Genomic DNA, 17,812 nt, shown 5'->3' with positions numbered 1-17,812 from the left:
CACCTATAAATAGCTTGCTTGTTCCACTGAGGTTCTGCTGGGCTGAGCTTTGCAGCCCCTGATGAAACTGCAGATGAAGTGCGTTAACCGAAAACCTGTAGAACGCCATCAGATGATCGGATTCGTAAGTTAAACAAGAAACGGTAGCGTTGAGCCATTTACGTGAAATCTGAAAGCAATTTACAATTAAAATATAATGTAAGTGCAAAGGTGTTCAGCTTCTCAGGTTCACATCATACGTTTTCTGAATGTTCCACAGCATATTTAAATAAATAAAAATAGATAAATAAAACGCAGGATTACACTTACGAGAAATTGATTAAGACCTATATTGTTTCTCAAGTAGCACCAGCAGCTCAGTACCAAATAAATCAAAGTTTGCAGACAATGAAGTCCAGAAAATGTGGGTGAAATTGAAACCCATTTTATCAAACCTGAACACATTTGTGAGTTTTAGGTGATACTGGCAATAATAATAATGCGACTTGAATAAAGAAACACCCCCAATATTTGAAGAAGTCCGGATATATGGTTATGTTGGATTGTACTCAAAAGTAAACGGTCTATGTCAACATCCAGAGTTATCTGTTATGTAAAAAGTCAACGGTTCAAGTGCTTGTTGATGCTTTGCCCAAGTTAAGTTTTCCCATGTCTTGACCCAGCAAAATTTGTTGTGGACCCATTAAAGCAAAAATTAGATATTTAAAGAGAATGTTTATTATTTCTTTATGGCATACACACACGCGCGCACACACACACTTTAGGCAACTCGCACTCAACACACACTTTAGACACTGTTACATTACAGAATGTGTCTCCTCAACAACACGAACTGTAAATCTGTTCCCCAAAAAAGCAGAGCTGGTATCAGGTATGTTCAAAGTCCGAGGTAACATTTCACAGTACAATCATTCAAGTACTTAAGAGCCAGCGGTGATGCTGGTAAAGTTCAAATTGACAAAAAAAAAAAAAAAAAAAAAAAAAAAAAAAAAAAAAAAAAAAAAAAGACAGGTAAATGCCCTTTGTAGTTCTCAGGCCAGTCCTGTAAAAATACCATCTCTGAGAAAGCTGGATCGGAACTCTCGGTCAAGTCGTCCACCTAAAAGAAGGAGTAATGGGGCACTGGGTATGTGGGAACCTTCACCACGGGCAACAGAAGCATTCCCTTGGGCAAACCTACAGAGGAGGGAAGAGAAAAGGACCCATTAGGGAGTTGGCAGTGCACACATCCAGCTCAAACACTGTACTCCAGTAGATATTTATGCACCTAAAGTTGACAGCAGGAGGCTGATGATCCGATTCTAACGTATCTCCTTCAAGCGGGAACCTCTGCGCTCTAAATTACCTTCAGACTCCACTCCCCAGAAGAGCGGCATCTAGATCTCGAAAGACGGAAAACGGTCTTTCGTACGAACACGTGCGGATGCCTGCTGGTCGCGGAAGTGTGAAAACCGGTTGAAATGTTGACGATACTGAGGTGTGGGAGGCAGACAAGACTGTCGATGGGCATCTTTAGTTTTCAAAGCCAAATGTGCAGTCCACTTTCTTACGGACGTTTTGTGCGACCGTTCAGCCGTCTCGCACCCGTCCCCTACGACACTAAAAAGCATCACGACCAACCAGATGTCTCTAGTACATTTACTGATATGCAGCAACTCAGTTGCATCTCCTCCGCTTCCATGGCAAGAGACAAGAAGAAAAAGAAGAAACCAGGCTGTGAGGGGTAGAAAGCCAGCTTAAGGTGGGTCAGACTGTATTATCAAAAGTTAAAACACACATGCCTTATTTAAAACAATGAAATGATGTATAATAACTAAGAAAAAAAAAAAAGAAAAAATCCTTTGTAAGCTTTCACTTAATTCTTTAGAGTTCTTTAAAACGATACGATAGCCATTTTTCCGTGGAGCATTCGTGCACCAGGTGTGTGAAGGTAGGAGGGTACGGGACGTACCATAGGTCGGGGCAGCCACGGCTGGGGCACCGCCGAACCCATACGGGGCTCCATAAGCTGCGAGAACATTAGGAAGACGTCACACAAACAGGGAACCGCTGCCACGGACACTATTTTTCCCCTTCTCTCAAGGGTACGATTGGCAAAACATCCAAGACTTGAGGCTGTGGGCTTTGCACAAACAGGAACCCACCTGTCGTGATGTACCCTGGGGCCGCAGCAGCGCTGCTCATCAGTGCCCCTCCGGTTAGTGCCCCCAGCCCATGGCTCCTGCCGACCTGGGCACCAGCAGACAGCGACATTCCTGTGACAACAGGGGCGCCTTTCACCTGGGGAAGCAGGTACATTTATTCATTTAGCTGATTTTTTTCCCCCCCAAAGTGACTTACAATGTTAAGGTTACAATTATTTACCCGTTTATACGGCTGTGTAATTTTGTTGCAACAATTTAGGGAAGGTATCTTGCTCAAGGGTACTACAACCCAAGGTGGGTATCGAACCTACAACCTTTGGGTCCAAGGGCAGTAGCGGTAACCGCTACACTACCAGTTGCCCCAATACATACATTCCCTGGTCACACGTTTAACATTCTATTTCCAGACATACCTCAGTCTAACTCTTAAAATGCCTAAAAACATGCTAAAGTCAGAGGACACGAACAATACTGTTACAAAGACCCCATAGACGACTTAATTTTGCTAAAATTACTGCTGAATTCTTGTGAATGCAGGTGCTTATGAATGTTGATTGCTTGACAGGATGATGGAAATTTTTACAGTCTGACAGTTATGTTAATTTGGTTTCTCGGGAATATTTCCGAGAATCGACGAGGGCAGATCTCCTGGGCTAAGATGAGTACGGTCACGGGTCACGTCGGCCCTCCGCGAAGCACCCACCTGAGGGAGAACCTTCTTCTTCCTGCTGGCAGGGACAGCGGGCCCAGAAAAAAGCTTCTCTAGCGCAGCCAAGGCAGCGCTGGCCTTCGCCACTTTTTTATTAGGCCCGCAGCCTCGGAACTTCTGCCCATCTACTTCCACCTGCACCCCAGAAAGGCGGCGGCGCGTCAGGTTGGAACACACCGAGTGATGAAAAAAATGAACGAGCAATAAGAACACGCACGTATATAGATGGTTTAGAGATTCCGATTACAATAAACGACAGCGCGTCCATGAAGCATGGAGCGTACAGCGATGAGCCCACGGATGAAGCCCCGCTCCCCCAACTCACCTCCATGATGAAGCGCTTATCGTGGCTTCCGCCACTCTCCAGTACCAACTCGTACTTGAGGCCCCTCCGCTTTTCATTGAGCTCCATAATGGGGTTTTTCCCGCTGGCGGTTAAGATGGGTCCCTGAGTTCGGACCTGTTAGCAGTGGAGCGCGCGCACACACACACACACACACACACACACACACACACACACACACACACACACACACACACACACACACACAATTGGTAGCAGCCTTAAGCACAGAGCTTCTGGAGCAGAACAGAGGGTCTGGGAGAAGGTATTAACCAGAATGGGCTCATTAGACCTGAGCAAACGTGGGCTCTGACACAGAGGGAGAACTCATCGCATTTCCATCCTGCTCATGAAGCATCGGTGAACCCTGACTGGACATAAATCATTACGGTGGAAAAACTTCACGACCGAGCCTTTTGATTTTCTACGAAACCCCGAGCACATTTCGGAGTATATTTCAAAATTTGCCTAAAAGAAGGAATCGCAAACGCTTAAAACTCTAAACCCTTGCAGCATTGAGCCGTGGGAAACGGGATCGGGCCAGAAATCGGAGCATTAGAACCCTTGGTTTCTAACCAGCCTTCGACGCAGATGAGGTTTGGCATTCCGTCTGTCGTTTCTGCTCCAGAGGAGCTTCCGCACAATGCAGAGCATCAAGTGTCCGAGGAAGAAAGCAGACAGCTGAATGATTTTCTTTGTTTCTTTTCTCACAAAACAACCTGTTCTGTGTGAAACTTTTTTTTTTTTTCTGTAGGAAAATATGAAGACTAGTTACTGTGATTTACTCCCCTCCCAAACTGTTGGGGAAAAAAATCAGACCAACAGCTCTCACTGCCGCTGCTCGAGGCTCGTCTGCAGGGTAAATTGAGGGCTTCACATGGATCCGGTACGAGTTGTTCATCAGTAAGTGACGTTCCGAAATTTCAAGAGTTGGCTCACGCCTGTTTGAAATGCCTGTATTGCGGGTCCTGCCTAACCCAAGTAGCCTTTTAATTACCTCCAGCACATTTGAGCCGTCAGTGGAGTTTGACGTGTTATTGCTCGGGTTCACGGTCTCGTTCTTCCCTTCTCCATCGGACTTCTCGTCCGCACTCATGGCATCCAGGTCTGTATCGAAACTTGTCGAGTATCCCATTGCCTGCAGGACCTGTGGGATCGTCCAAGTCAAAATACTACTCATTATTTTACATAAACACACCATTAATGTATAAGATAGATACTTTTTTTTAACAGGTACTTTACACAAATGTAATTAAGATCATTCATTTACTTTTAGTAAACACTGGTCTAATTTAGAGTCACCAGTTCACCTGAAACTGGTCTTTGGAATGGGGGAGGAAACCAGAGCGCCCAGAGGAGAAGCACAAGAACAAGCAACGTGCACAGATTGCATTGAAGTCAAGCCCACACTAAGTGCACAACCCAGTGCTACCTGATACCCTACTGTGCCACTAAGCAATATAAACTTCTCCAAATTTAAATTACTCTGCACTGAGGACTTGAGGACTACAGGGAAGCAATCAAGTTTAAACATTTGTTTCTGTACATCAGTCATCATTTTGAATGCAGAAAAGAACACTGGAACAATCAAATGAACACTGATCTCTGGCCTACAGTATAGCAAGAATGCTTCTGTTTCAAACCAGGTATGGATCCAACACTGATTTGGTCCAACACCGGACATCCTGGGAAGTCACTCCTGTGGTCTAAGCGTGGCACCGATGGCCTGGTATCAAAAGTCGCATCAAGGGTTTCTGGGCCCTCCGTCAAACCTATGGGAGCTTTGAACCCCTAGCCCCAAGTACCTTGACAGCGACATGGAGCTTGGCGGTCTTCTTAGAAGACCCAGAGGCTTCGTACGTTGTGCCGTCTACATCAACAGACATGGTGAACACAGGGGCGTGCACCGGTCCGGACTGGGAAAGCAGCTTGTACTGCAGGCCCGGCTGGATCTGGTTCAGGCGCATCAGGGCATTCATTGGTTGGCTGGTGTCTATTGCTTTATTGTCGAGAACTAGGAAAGGACAGAAATAAACCCGTGTCCTCGGAGCAAACAAGGCACACGTGAACAATGATGCGGGGAAAGGAAATTAACCGTACTAGACGAGGAAAAAAAAAAAGTCCCTGAGACACCAACTGTCTCGTTTTAGACAAGTTTGGGTCTCGCACGACAAAGACGAACCAGCGCTTACACTTCCTCAAGCTGCACTTCTTTTTCAGGAGGTCTCCATCCACAGCTCCATCTTCGTAGGGTCTCTTCAGTCCTGTTCCGGCACAAAACGGACTGTCATGAGCAACGAGGACTCGCGCTTCCGATCGCGGATACGGGTCCGAACGAGTGCGCGTACCTTCTTTTTCTAGCCACAGGTGTTTTGGACAAGGCTTTCTGAAGGGCAGCGGATCCATCCTTAGAAATCGGTGGATTTGTCCGAAGGCCAGGAGCCGCAAGGAGTGCTGAAAACACACGACACACACCGGGTACGGCTTTCGTCTCGTCGCAGGCAACACTGCAGAAAAGGGAGCTGGGAGCATTTTAAGTGGCTTTGGAGAAAAGCATCAGATAAATTAATAAATGTAAATATATACACCAAGATAGGTATTCAAGACACTCCCATATTATCACATTAAGCAAAAAAAAAAAAAAAAAAAAAAAAAAAAAAAAAAACCTCACAATCCAGACCAACATACTGATGGTCATGTTATCTACGCAATGCATATTTTTCTTTTCTTACAATAATTAAAATTTAACTGATGCTTTTGCGCAGGGCGTTTTACAATGCTAAATTCTATACACAACTCTACCTACAGCTACCCATTTATACAACAGCGCAAAGTAACACAAACTCCATCACCTGTGAACACGCTACAGGCAATCTAAAGGTACTCCAGGGTCACTGGTTGTCTGAGACACATCTTTGGACTCGAGGAAATTGGAGAACCCAGAGGACACCCAACAGAGTTTGAGGACAACATGCAGACCGCTCACAGACAGTGCGGGATTTGAACCCACAGCCCAGGTGCCATGTGGCACTTACTCTAACAGGGATTCTGAAAGAAGCGCAAAGGCAGGTTTGCACTTTAAGAGGTACAGCACGCGGTCAGCGGTTCCGCTCAATGCAACCCCGCACGCCCCTTGTCTCCACGTCCTTCGGTGAAAACGCTTTCTCCACCTCTCCGTGCAGCTATGCAGACCGCCCATACCTGTGCGCAATACGTGACGGCTTCAGCCTGGGTTTCCGTCATGGCTGAGAGGGCATTCGTGGGCTCCTTCTCGCAGGGGTCATGCAGTCCAGGTCCACCTTCGGAATCCACGAAACGCACAGCCGTTACAATGCGCTGATCACTCCCACATTATTTCCTTCTCTTTGGCTTGTTGACCACAGTCAATACCACTTCCTGGCTGATGTTGAAAACAGTCATAATCGATAAAATGACCTGTGGGCCCTAAGAGTCACTGCAGACAAGTAGTAGCCAGGATATCTGATGGGGTCTGCAAGGGAGAACAGGCTGAGCCAATCGAAAGCAGTAAATCAGATCCATTAAATAAGACCACAATATTTACTTCTGCCCATCCTGGGTGTGTCCCCTCCCCCTCCAGCCTTGTGCCCTGTGTTGCCGGGTTAGGCTCCGGCTCGCTGCGACCCTCGGGACGAGCAGTTTCAGTCAATGTGTGTGTGTGTGTGTGTGTGTCTCTCTCTTTACTTCTGGTTAACATTCCCAGGGTCACGGTTCTAGGACTTGTGGTCAGTCCTCGAGATCTTAGAAAGTTTGTGGAATGAAGTGATTTGCACACACAGCCAGGATGGAGGAAGAGAAACCAGTACAGGGAGTGTATCCCCCCCACACACTCGGAGCTCGTGAACATTTGCCAGCCGAAATGACCACTGAGACAGGACCGTGCGTTGCATCGAAACAGAACAAGTCAACTGGGAGAGACTGACGAGAATAACCACTTTAGGGATGCTGACCAGTCACAGAGCGGTAAGAGTGGTCCTGGCATCATTAAAAATATGCACCTTAAAACAAACAAAATCTGTTAGTCACTAATCTCTATGAAATTTAATTCTGCTTTTTATGTCTAAAAAATGTGGTAAACGTGCCTTAAGCATCAGAGATGCTTCCAGCCTGTTGAGCTTTGACAGCTGTACATCTGCTGATGAATTGCTAAATAGCAAATTCATTAAGTGCTTTTTAAATACGGCAGCGAAACGCTCAAAATTCAGTTTACCCCTTTCTGTAGGTGTGCGCATTTCAAGGGCTGGAGATACCTGGGAGCAGGATTCCAGAAGCGACGCACTCGATGACCCTCCGCAGCGCTTCGCCGGCTCCGAGGGGCCGAGTGTACGTGGCGATGGCCTTCTCGCAGATGAGCTCCAGAGGCTGCCGCACGAAGGACAGACCTCACTCAGCCAGTGAACACCTTGCTGGTCATAACATCACCTTGTCCTGGAGTTCAGCACCCCCACACCAACACATTGACACTCCAAACAGACATGCTTTTCTAGAAGGGACCTAAAACGTTAGCCAATCTACACTAATTTACCCATTTATACAGCTGGATAGCTTTACTGGAGCAAGTTAGGGCGAGTACCTTGCTCAAGGGTACCACATGTGGGATTCGAACCTGCAGCCTTTGGGTCCGAAGGCAGCAGCTGTAACTACTACACTACTAGCTATCCTCAACAACCCTCCTGGATATCAAAAGCCGTAGGCTGCGTTTTCCCACTCGCACCGTATCTTTCGTATTACAGGTCTGCTCGTTGAACTGAGCTTCAACGAGAGCCAGTCGGGTCGTCAACGAGCTGGAAAACACAGCAGGGGCTTCACCTATCAGGACCGCCCGCTACGACCTCCGATCCCGCCCACAAATACACCCACCCTCGTCGAACACTCCAGTTCACATCTAGCTTTTACAAGATGCGGCAGCTCCCTGATGATGCTTCCAACAGGGGAAGCGAAACGTCTGAACCAGCGTCCTACATGACGCGGTCGAATCCAGAAAAGTTAAATCCCCAGTCAACCCCCCTGGAATCCTTTTGCTCCTCCCACACCTCAGCCAACCCCAAAGACAAGTACCCACCCATCCGTTGAGAGGCTCCCAGGCGGGGACCGTGTTGCACAGGTCTCTCAGAACCCGGAGCACGATGAGGCAAGACTGCAGCCCTGTGACTCTGGCCTGTGAAGGACAGAGCGGTTCGAGACGGAGGTAGACAGGAGTGTGCTCACAAGAGCCCAGTAGGGCCCCAAACCACAGCTGTCTTGGTTTGGAGATTTTTCTGTCCCACTCAAACACTCCTTCAGCCTATATAACACACTTCACCATTACATGACTAGTTTGGGTCAGGACCCACGTTAAGAAACCACGTAAATAATGAAGCTGGATGGAAAAAAAAAGTTACGGTAAATACCACTCACAGCTAAAATAAATGAGAAACACATGAACGGCGTTCATTTAATGGTAACAAAGACCTGTTTTATCTATAAACAGGATAAACGTGCTGCTCTAATAGTGTCTGAGGACCAGACGTTACATCCAAGTCCAACAGCAAATGGACAGGAACACGTCTCTCACCTGGAACCATTTGGTGTGCCGCAGCTTTGCCAAGGCAACGAGACACCAGCGCTGGTCCAACATGTCAGGCGGGTCCTCCGTCATTTCTGCTGCAGAAAGGAGCGCTATAAATAAGGGAAACTATTTTTTTTAAGCCTGCGGAACCCTTCCCGTAGTCCCAAATCCCAAAATCACCTGATCTGACTCGTCGTGTCAATCCCTTCCCACACTTTTGGACACTTATTGGCAATTTGCTCCGCCCACATGAAGGACCTTATACCAGTGTGATCTTTTTTAGCCATCTTTCCATTAATTTAAAAATAACACATGGAAATGCTGCTAAACACTCAAAGTGCCTGTTGTGCACATGCTGGTCTGAAAAGTTACCCATGGAACAGAGGGGCGGGGGGGCTTGGCATTCCCAATACCTTCATCCTCACTCTGCCCGTCCCTCATCTGCGCTGACGTGAGGGTGATCTTCAAGTTAAGGTGGGGATCCGAGGACTTGTGCACGCGAATGGCGGCTTCCGGGACACAACAGTGCACTTCATATTGCTCCTCTGTTAAGCTCTGCCACGGCAAAAAAGTAACAGGGGTCAAAATTCATACTGCGGTGACAGTGTCCAAAAGTCTTGCAAAATTCTTCGGACCCATTTACGTGATGCTTTTCTCCAAAACCACTTACAACATTGTGCAACTTACAATTATTTATCCGTTCACGCAGCTGGGTAAATTTACTGGCGCAATTTAGGGTAAGTACCTTGCTCAAGGATACTATATATGGAGGTGAGAATCAAACCCGTGACCTTCGGGTCCAAAGGCATCAGCTCTAACCACTACACTACCAGCCGACCCTTCTACTCCTACTTGTGTTTATCAGCTAATACCCAGTACATACGTCATTTTTGGCTTTACGCGCCAAAAATCCCCCAATCTCTGTGTAAATTTGGGGGAAGTTCACAGTAAACAGAATGGATATGAATGACACCTACAGTACACTCGCATAAACATTGAACTCCACCGAAAGAGCCTCCCCGAGTGATACACCCCTGAACCTCCAGCCAAACCATACAGATGCACAACGAGTCCCAGACCCTCAACTGAAATGCCTCCCCCAAGGACACCTACCTTGAGCTGCAAGGGTAAATTATCGGAGAGTTTGCGCAGCAGGGTGTGTGTGGGCTTCTCTCTGCACATGAGCACCAGCTCCAGATCCATGTCGCCCTTGATGAGGAGCCCCTTGGCCAGCAGTCCGACTCGCGTCAGCCCACATAGAATCCTGCCGCTCGTCTCCCTGCTTGGGCAGATTGAACCAACTTCTATTTTGCAGCTGCAGCTACGCTTATAAATGCAAAAACTGGAAACGAGCTACAACCTTTTGGAAAAATTTCAGCAACTCCGAAACAGAGGAGTTAAATGTTAGGATTTGTACCCCAGCCTTCCGTGAAATTATCACAGCTGTATATGTTAACGTAGTCACTGCTACCCCCAGCAGGACCGTAATTCAGACACGACATCCCGAAGTCCCAGAGCTTCCACCCTTAGAGGTGACACCAGACACACGTTGGCATCTCCCAAACCCTAAGTGATGGTCTCACTTAGTGCTGCTCTCCTCCGAGTCTGCAGCCTGGGCGTCCTCCTGGACCAGGCCATCCATCCAGTCGGACACTTTCTTGAGGGCGCGCTCCACGGTGGACACCAGCGTCTGTATGGCCTCCAACTCCTCCGGCGATGGATAGATGGTCGCGTGCTTGGCCATGACGTGACGGTCATCGTTGCTGAATGACCGCATGGGCCTCTGTTGGACAGTGGAGCATGGTCACTACAATAACAGCAATGCTTGCGTCTCTCCCCTTGTAGCGCACATACCAGCACACTCAAACACAACGCTACCTTGTCGTCTTTCAAAAATCCATTGGCAGCACGTTCAGGGGCATATTCCCACAACTGTCTTTGCGTGCCGTAGTCACTGCATCAGAGTACCAGTGTTCCTCCGAGCTACCCTCTCCTCAAGAGTTCACTAGTGGTTCCTAACATTAGTGAACAATGACTTTGCCAGGATGATTATGGGTGATGAAGGTCACCTCAACTTATACCCTGTCACATACATCCATCACCCTTAGATAAGGATATTTGCTGAGCAAATTAATAATGAAGCATGCCGAAAAGGCTCTGGGACACGTAGCCAGGCGGATGAGCTCGATATATTGATCGCAAGTTAAAAAGTACTGCAGTCTGCATGTGTGAAGCCCAAGGTCAGCACCGTCTTTCTAGGAGAGGCAGGTAGAGCGCTCATTAGGGAAGATTAATGACGAAGTCCTCCTCTGCCTTTAATAATGTGTGCGCTGTAGGCTCCGGGCGGCACCATTTGTCACAGAGGAGGCATCTGTTTGGGGAAGATCTAGTGCTTCATCGCCATCCGAGTTCAGACTCGTCCACTGAGCATCAACACACGTGTGAACACCGAGGTGTACGCTCCCTCTCCTCACACAGAATTTTACAGAGGAGCACCCCTCTCTTACATTATAAATAGACACCTTACCATGGCTGCAGGAGGGGTGGCAAAAATATGGGCTCTTCCTCCACCGTCTCCTCCGGCTCTTGCCTCTCCGCTCTCAATGCGCTCCCGGGTGCGGCCTGGCGTAGGACCTGGGGCCCCAGGCACCGCTTCTTCATGTGCTCTCCTGGACCCGCCTTGCAGACACCGTGGCACACTGGGCAGAGTGTTGTTCTTCAGCGTTAATTAGGAATCGGTGACATTCTGGTAAAGTTTAACGCGGCTACTTGTGTGATGAACGTCTGCGCGTATGGTGAAGGAAACCAATTGTCCTTAAGAGTCACACATCTGCATCTATGTGTCTTTATCCTAATGTAATGCGCAAATTGTATTTTCTATGAGATGCATGTCGCTTTGGAGAAAAGCATCTGCTAAATGAATAAATGTAAATGTTGTCTCCCGGGACCACCCCCCGTTGAGAGGCAGGCACGTTAGAATCCGAGAAATCAAACACGTGTGCCCCCTGGCCGTTGGAGACAAACATCTATTCTAATGCAAAGCACCCAGATGGAATGAACAGAAACAACACCTGCAAAGAAGGCTGCGAGAGCTCACCAATAGCAGGAGTAGCCTTGGTTCCTCCCTCCCCTATTCCAATGCTTCTCTCAAGTAAAGCTGTAATGAAGAGCACAATTTTGTCATTTTATCAGACACTATGAACAGACCACCTTCAGGTATGACAAGTCCCACCCAGGGACCCACTTCATAAATCTGTGTGCATATCTTTCATTTGCAATGTGTCGTTTCATACATTTAATACTATAACACATTTACATTTATTTAGCAGACGTTTTTTCTCCAAAGCAACTTCCAATGAACTCTATGTAGTGTTATCAGCCCACACAACTTATTCACCATGGTGACTTACACTGCTAGGTACACTACTTTACAATGGGTCCATACATCAGTGGATCTCTCTCTCTCTCTCTCTCTCTCTCTCTCTATGGGGGAACCTGAACAGCATGTCTTTGGACTGTGAGAGGAAACCCACGCAGACTCAGGGAGAACGTGTAAACTCCACACAGACTGAGTTAGGATGTGGGTTCAATCCTCTCACACCACCCAGACACTCCGAGACAGGAGTGCTACTCGCTGTGCTACTGAGCCGGTATACGTCATTTAATATTAAAATACAAGGCTGCACAGTGGTGCAGCAGGTAGCACTGGTCCTTCACAGCTCCTGGGCTAGGGGGTTTGGATTCAGATGGATTTCACGCATATTTAATGGCGAACCACCCGATCCATTTCATCTCCTGCCTTTATGGGACAACCATCAGAACTTTCTACAATGAAAGATTCTAGAGAATCAGGCTTCTTCATGCACAGTGGTTGGATCGGTGCTCTACTCTGTTCATACAGTGGGAATCCGTTCATTCTCATCAAGAATTTGCTCATAACTATAATCATGAAAGGGCAGCCTGTAAGAGCTCACAGTTCACCATGACCCATCAAAGCAAGAGGGTTCGTTCAATCTTCGCAGCAGAGGAATAAAAGGTAAACCAAGGAGGTAAATCCATGTGTGAGCACTCTCAGCTTCTTAAGTGTGACTAAAGCTAGACTCCAGGAAAACACAGCTATACCATGGGATGGTACATGTCACAGGATTTCTCTTTTCCAGACATAGTGGTCAGAACAGCTTGATTAGAGGCTCCCTACATACCCTCATCTCTATAGTCAGGGTAACAGTCATCTCCGCACTCCATTCCAACTGCCGTGCTGTCTTGACAATACAGGCAGTCCCTGAATTACGAGCGAGTTCCGCGTCCTCGCTCTGTCCAACTCGGAATGGTAAAATATGGTGGGTATTTAACATCAGCTTGTCAAATGTTTTAGTATATCGTGTTCCTTTCTATGCATAAAACACATTAAAGAAACACTCTGGATACATTAAAACATGTTTAATATAACAATACAGTAATAGTGTAATGATGCAATGATGAGTAATACTAATAAATGTAACTACAGTATGTATAATAGAAAGAGAAATGTTTACTAGTATTATGATGAACAGAGGACACTGAAGAGACGTTTCACCTTTTGCTTTATTATTTCCACTTTAGTTTCAATTGTGATTGCTTTCCTTTTCTTGGATGCATCACATTCACACTTTGGTGCCATGGTTAGGAGAGTAAAAAAAAAAAAAAAAAAAAAATTAAAGCCAAATACAATAACACAAGACACACTTAACAGGAAAAGAAGGAAGTCTGTCCTACCTTTGGACTCACGCGCCCCACTCATGAGCCAACAAACTGCTGTAGAAGCCCAATGTTTTGATGCGCTTCGCAAAGTAGTGCCTGTTTATTACAAACCATTGCATATACAGTAACTCTAATTTTTAATATAATAGGCTTAATTACAAAGTTTTCATTTGATTATTTGTCACCCTTTAACAAATAAATAATTTTACTTTCCGTCAGTAAGGGGGTGGTTTGTAACTACAGACTGTATGCAAGTTGGACGTTCATAACCCGGGGACTGCCTGTAACTGTATTCGCACCCCTCCCCTCTAGTCATCTCCTTTTCCTTCCTTTCCCGTCACAGTTTTTGTCAAACCTCAGCATTTTTCAATGCAGGTCCAGGCTGCACTTTTTCAGTTTCCTTTTCCATCTCCAGCTTAATGCTGGAAGGAGCAGGATGCGAGTGAACGAATGTGCTTTGCTCAGGAGACGCGGGGTATCTCATCACAACACACTGATGGAGCAGCACAGAGAAAAAAAAAAGAACTGTATATATGTATATATAATATATAAAAATATATATACACATAGAGTATATCAATATGTCCCAACAGAATAGGCCATACCATTCTCTCTGATAACCACAACCTAAAAAAATGACATACTGACATGTGTCAGTATGTTTATTCCTCACAGTTGCCATGGGGAAATATTACTATGCCGGCAGGGAATTGCCCATGGAAACAAAGCATTTCGGAAAGCTGCGACCACAGACTACATCCCTTCCGCCTTCACGTAAAATACTAGTGCTGAACTTGAAGATTCGAAAGGAGTTCAAAAATTCTCCTGATAAACACATAAGGAAGCACTGAATCAAAAACAGACAGTGCGCTACCCAAATTTACCCGCCGTGCCCGCATTAATAACTACGATCCAAGATGATGACATCACTTCTCTTGCCCCCCCCCCCACGGTTTTGCTTCTTTCAACAAAACACCTTTCTCTATCTGGACAAGCAGTTCAGATTAGGTTCGTTTCAGTATTTGACAGCACTGCCTTACAACAACCCTCTACGAACGTGACACTGCGACTACAATCCCCACCTCCATTCTGTTCCCGTAGTCCTGCATCTCTCACAGCAGGGGGAAGACATCTCACTGCAAGGAAATAAAACAATCTCTTCATACCACACAAGTTTATGGCAGTCCACAGCATCACGATGTCCCCTATTCCACATCAACCCTGGAGGAGGCTCTTTTGCTGGGTAATGTGGAGCTACTCAGCAGGGTGTGGTACTGGGTGTAGAGTCCCCATGCAGAGAAACCTGCCCAGTTAGAAATTCAAAATTTCCGTCATGACCTTAAACGTTCCACCACAAACTACCGGTCCCTCCACTTTTTGCCATAGCCCACCTCCTCAACCCTGCCTTGGAAGTTTTTCATAGATAATTCGGTAATGACTGTAAACCAGTTTTCAGATGTGATGAGCTGAGACGCGGATGCAGTACAACACAAGATCACTTGGCTACCTCTACTGGAGGCAGACTTCACAATCAAGTGAACAAGAAGTGCAAAACACAGAAGATCAGCTCTCCCACTAGGCTTAGATGCAAATATCCGGATATTTTCGAAGATATTTAGAATTTTTCAAGATTTTTAGAAAAAAAACAAATCCTGGAATATTTTAAAAAAATGAAGCATAGTTTTGAATCTAAGTTGAGGGTTTCTCTGCATTTCCGTCGGTTTTACTGAGCCGGCAAGCTAATCATCCGGCACCTTTACCATTTCATAACGTATCCCGCAATGCCTGGTGCAATCCAAAATAGAGGATACGGATTGGGACGACAGGCAAATCCCCGAAGCTCAAACTTCCAGTACTAGTACAACAGCAAGGGAAAACAAAGTGATTTAGATCATCTCAAAGCTCCAGCGTTTTTGAGAGGGTTCTCTCTTTACTGGCCACCTTGTTTGGCAATCAGCAACAGCATGATGAGGCTCTAGAAGATTACACTAACTGAGGGGCAGCATAAATGCTACAAGTTAAAGGTCGTAGGACTCAATCTAGTTGTCCTCTAAACATTTACATTGACTACTGCTGTAATGATTCTTAGGCTATCAGTAATGATTGGTCGAATGCTGATCCTTAGTGTATAAATGCAACAATAGCCAGCCTCTGTAAACATGTTCTTTGCCGTTTTGAATTCGACACACTTAACTTTTCTGCCAACCCACTGGAATCTGAATCAGGCATGAAAGTTCTGAGATTAAAGTGATTTCAAGTACGTAATAAAACCGTTTTTACGCGTTTTTCAGTCTCATCCTCATAGACAACACAATCTTTAAGATAATATAGATATGTATATAGATATTTAGGCATTTTTGATGATATTTACAAAATTTTACAGGATATTCAGAAAGTTTTTCGGGAATTCCCGAAAAACTTATTTAGGCCAATTTGAGATTTGTATCTAAGACCATCTCCCACGGTACATTCAAAATAAAAAAAAAAGGTGGACAGAATACCAGAATAATTTATACATCTTGCATTAAGGCTACCAGCATTGTTTTTACTATCTCTATTGCTAGAGGTCATCACAGAATGACACCAGAAACAAAGAGGTCTTGTGGTCCATTTTTGGAAGCCATACAAAGAGGCTTGGGCAGAAACACAGCCTTGGATATGTGAAAAAGTTACACGAAGCAACACAGGCTGAAGAAGAAACCAAAATCATCTAGAGGAACACCAGTTGGCAACCTTCACTCCTGAAATTACAACAAGCCTCATTAGGCCTTTAAAAACAAATTTGTATTTTGTTAACATGAAATCCATTCATTTCCTGTCTTCCTGTAATTTCTCTAGTGCCCTATTATTTCCTGGGTCCAGCAGTAGATCCAGCAGCATGGCAGGAATCCCTGAGCTGAGGCCAAAGTTTTCAAGGTGGGAGACACTCCGAACCAGCCTCTTCACACAAGCTCCTGCAGATCCCAGTTTTCCGATGATGTGTGAATATGTGCGGTGGAAAACAATGTTTTCACTCCTTATATCACTTAGTACTTTGTCATAAAAAAAAAAATAAATAAAAACCTAACGAGACATTTCACACATACCCTTTGCATGTACAATGATGATGGCTAAGGTGTTGGCAGTCTTCCCTCAGGAGAAGACAACTCGCTTTCAAGCTTTGGAATACTGCACAAGCTGCTGAGGATTCAGAGATAAACCTTAAAGTCTTTTACTTTCAAAAGAGAGCGGGGTGGCGATATGTGAAAGATTTGCATACACCTACATTGAGTTTTTCATATTCTACCGCCATACAAACAGTCACAAGAGCCCACAGTGACAACACGACTCATAGAAAATGAACAAACATTTCAACAAACCACGCCAGGACAACACTGGAACGAAGGCCTGTCTTAAAGGTGGTCACAGGTCCCACCATGGTCACCTGAAATCACTGTCCATGGTGATGTGTCTGTTCTGAGCGATAGAAGGGCAATATCTCATCATCTAGGCTAGTTACATCAGTCAAAAATTTCCTCTGGTCCTAAGCATCTATGTGCCAATTATATGTCCTTTTTTCGGGGGGGGGGGGACACACCTTATTTCTCAGTGCACATCCCCAGAACACAGTCCATTTTTCAAAGACGCATCAGCGAGTGGCACAGGTCCACATGTAAGACATGAAGTGTCATTACCGAAGCCCTACTGAGATAGGGAGTAAGTTCAGAGTTAACCTGCTGTGTTCATTTTCATCTTTGAGAAGAGTAAGTGCAGGCAGTTGTCAAGCAGTGATTTATATCACCACGATTCTGTTTTTTCAAGGGCTGTTCAATGTGGCGCTGAAGAGTCCAATTTGTCTTCCTCATCAGTTTATGAAACTGATGGAACTTCGAGAGAACCTGTCAACTTAAGCATGCTCAGAAACAGCCTTCGAGCCTTGAAAGATGCAGAAATATTGAGGTGTTGGTCAGGCACTAAGCATCTACTAAGATCTACTTCAGGTAGATGTACAGTGAGGAGGACATGCAGATGGACAGGAAATGTCCCTATAACTAAGTGAGACAGTCTTTCTGATTTCTCCTGGACAGAGTCAACATCTCATGTACATTCCCATTTGAGTCCACAGGAATATTCACTACAAACTGCCAAGTTGTGCCTTCAGAAAACACACCACAGCTGAATCCAATGAAAGTGGCCAAATAGGTTAAAATGTTATAAAACTATAATAAAATTATTTGGAGGCAGAAAACCTTTATGTCAACATCATGAAAACTACAACAAACCATCTGGTTCTGCACAAACCAGAAACTGATTTTTTTACTGTAAAAATA

The 17,812-nt window shown here is 45.6% G+C and overlaps 1 protein-coding gene across 10 annotated transcripts in view; it reads right to left on the bottom strand.

Moving 5' to 3' along the window:
• Positions 1 to 988: 988 nt before the first annotated feature.
• Positions 989 to 17,812, bottom strand: part of LOC108930982 (spermatid perinuclear RNA-binding protein-like) — a 29,200-nt gene continuing 12,376 nt past the window's right edge. For 4 of the 10 annotated variants that reach the window (XM_018746512.2, XM_018746513.2, XM_029256519.1 and 1 more), the window contains exons 2-19: positions 11,860 to 11,919; positions 11,290 to 11,461; positions 10,346 to 10,545; positions 9,876 to 10,044; positions 9,176 to 9,317; positions 8,769 to 8,872; positions 8,277 to 8,372; positions 7,465 to 7,576; positions 6,398 to 6,495; positions 5,545 to 5,650; positions 5,389 to 5,460; positions 5,002 to 5,210; positions 4,194 to 4,343; positions 3,179 to 3,313; positions 2,848 to 2,988; positions 2,145 to 2,280; positions 1,952 to 2,008; positions 989 to 1,176 (exon numbers count right to left, since the gene is read on the bottom strand). In XM_018746512.2, coding sequence (XP_018602028.1) covers positions 1,100 to 1,176; positions 1,952 to 2,008; positions 2,145 to 2,280; positions 2,848 to 2,988; positions 3,179 to 3,313; positions 4,194 to 4,343; positions 5,002 to 5,210; positions 5,389 to 5,460; positions 5,545 to 5,650; positions 6,398 to 6,495; positions 7,465 to 7,576; positions 8,277 to 8,372; positions 8,769 to 8,872; positions 9,176 to 9,317; positions 9,876 to 10,044; positions 10,346 to 10,545; positions 11,290 to 11,292 — 2,007 coding nt within the window. In that variant the 5' untranslated portion in view covers positions 11,293 to 11,461; positions 11,860 to 11,919 and the 3' untranslated portion in view covers positions 989 to 1,099. The remainder of the gene's footprint in view (positions 1,177 to 1,951; positions 2,009 to 2,144; positions 2,281 to 2,847; positions 2,989 to 3,178; positions 3,314 to 4,193; positions 4,344 to 5,001; positions 5,211 to 5,388; positions 5,461 to 5,544; positions 5,651 to 6,397; positions 6,496 to 7,464; positions 7,577 to 8,276; positions 8,373 to 8,768; positions 8,873 to 9,175; positions 9,318 to 9,875; positions 10,045 to 10,345; positions 10,546 to 11,289; positions 11,462 to 11,859; positions 11,920 to 17,812) is intronic. The other 6 variants (XM_018746516.2, XM_018746517.2, XM_018746519.2 and 3 more) reach the window with 5 other exon arrangements.

The sequence above is a fragment of the Scleropages formosus genome, chromosome 1, assembly GCF_900964775.1.
Source record: "Scleropages formosus chromosome 1, fSclFor1.1, whole genome shotgun sequence".
NCBI lineage: Eukaryota > Metazoa > Chordata > Actinopteri > Osteoglossiformes > Osteoglossidae > Scleropages > Scleropages formosus.
This window is presented reverse-complemented; position numbering and strand designations above follow the sequence as displayed.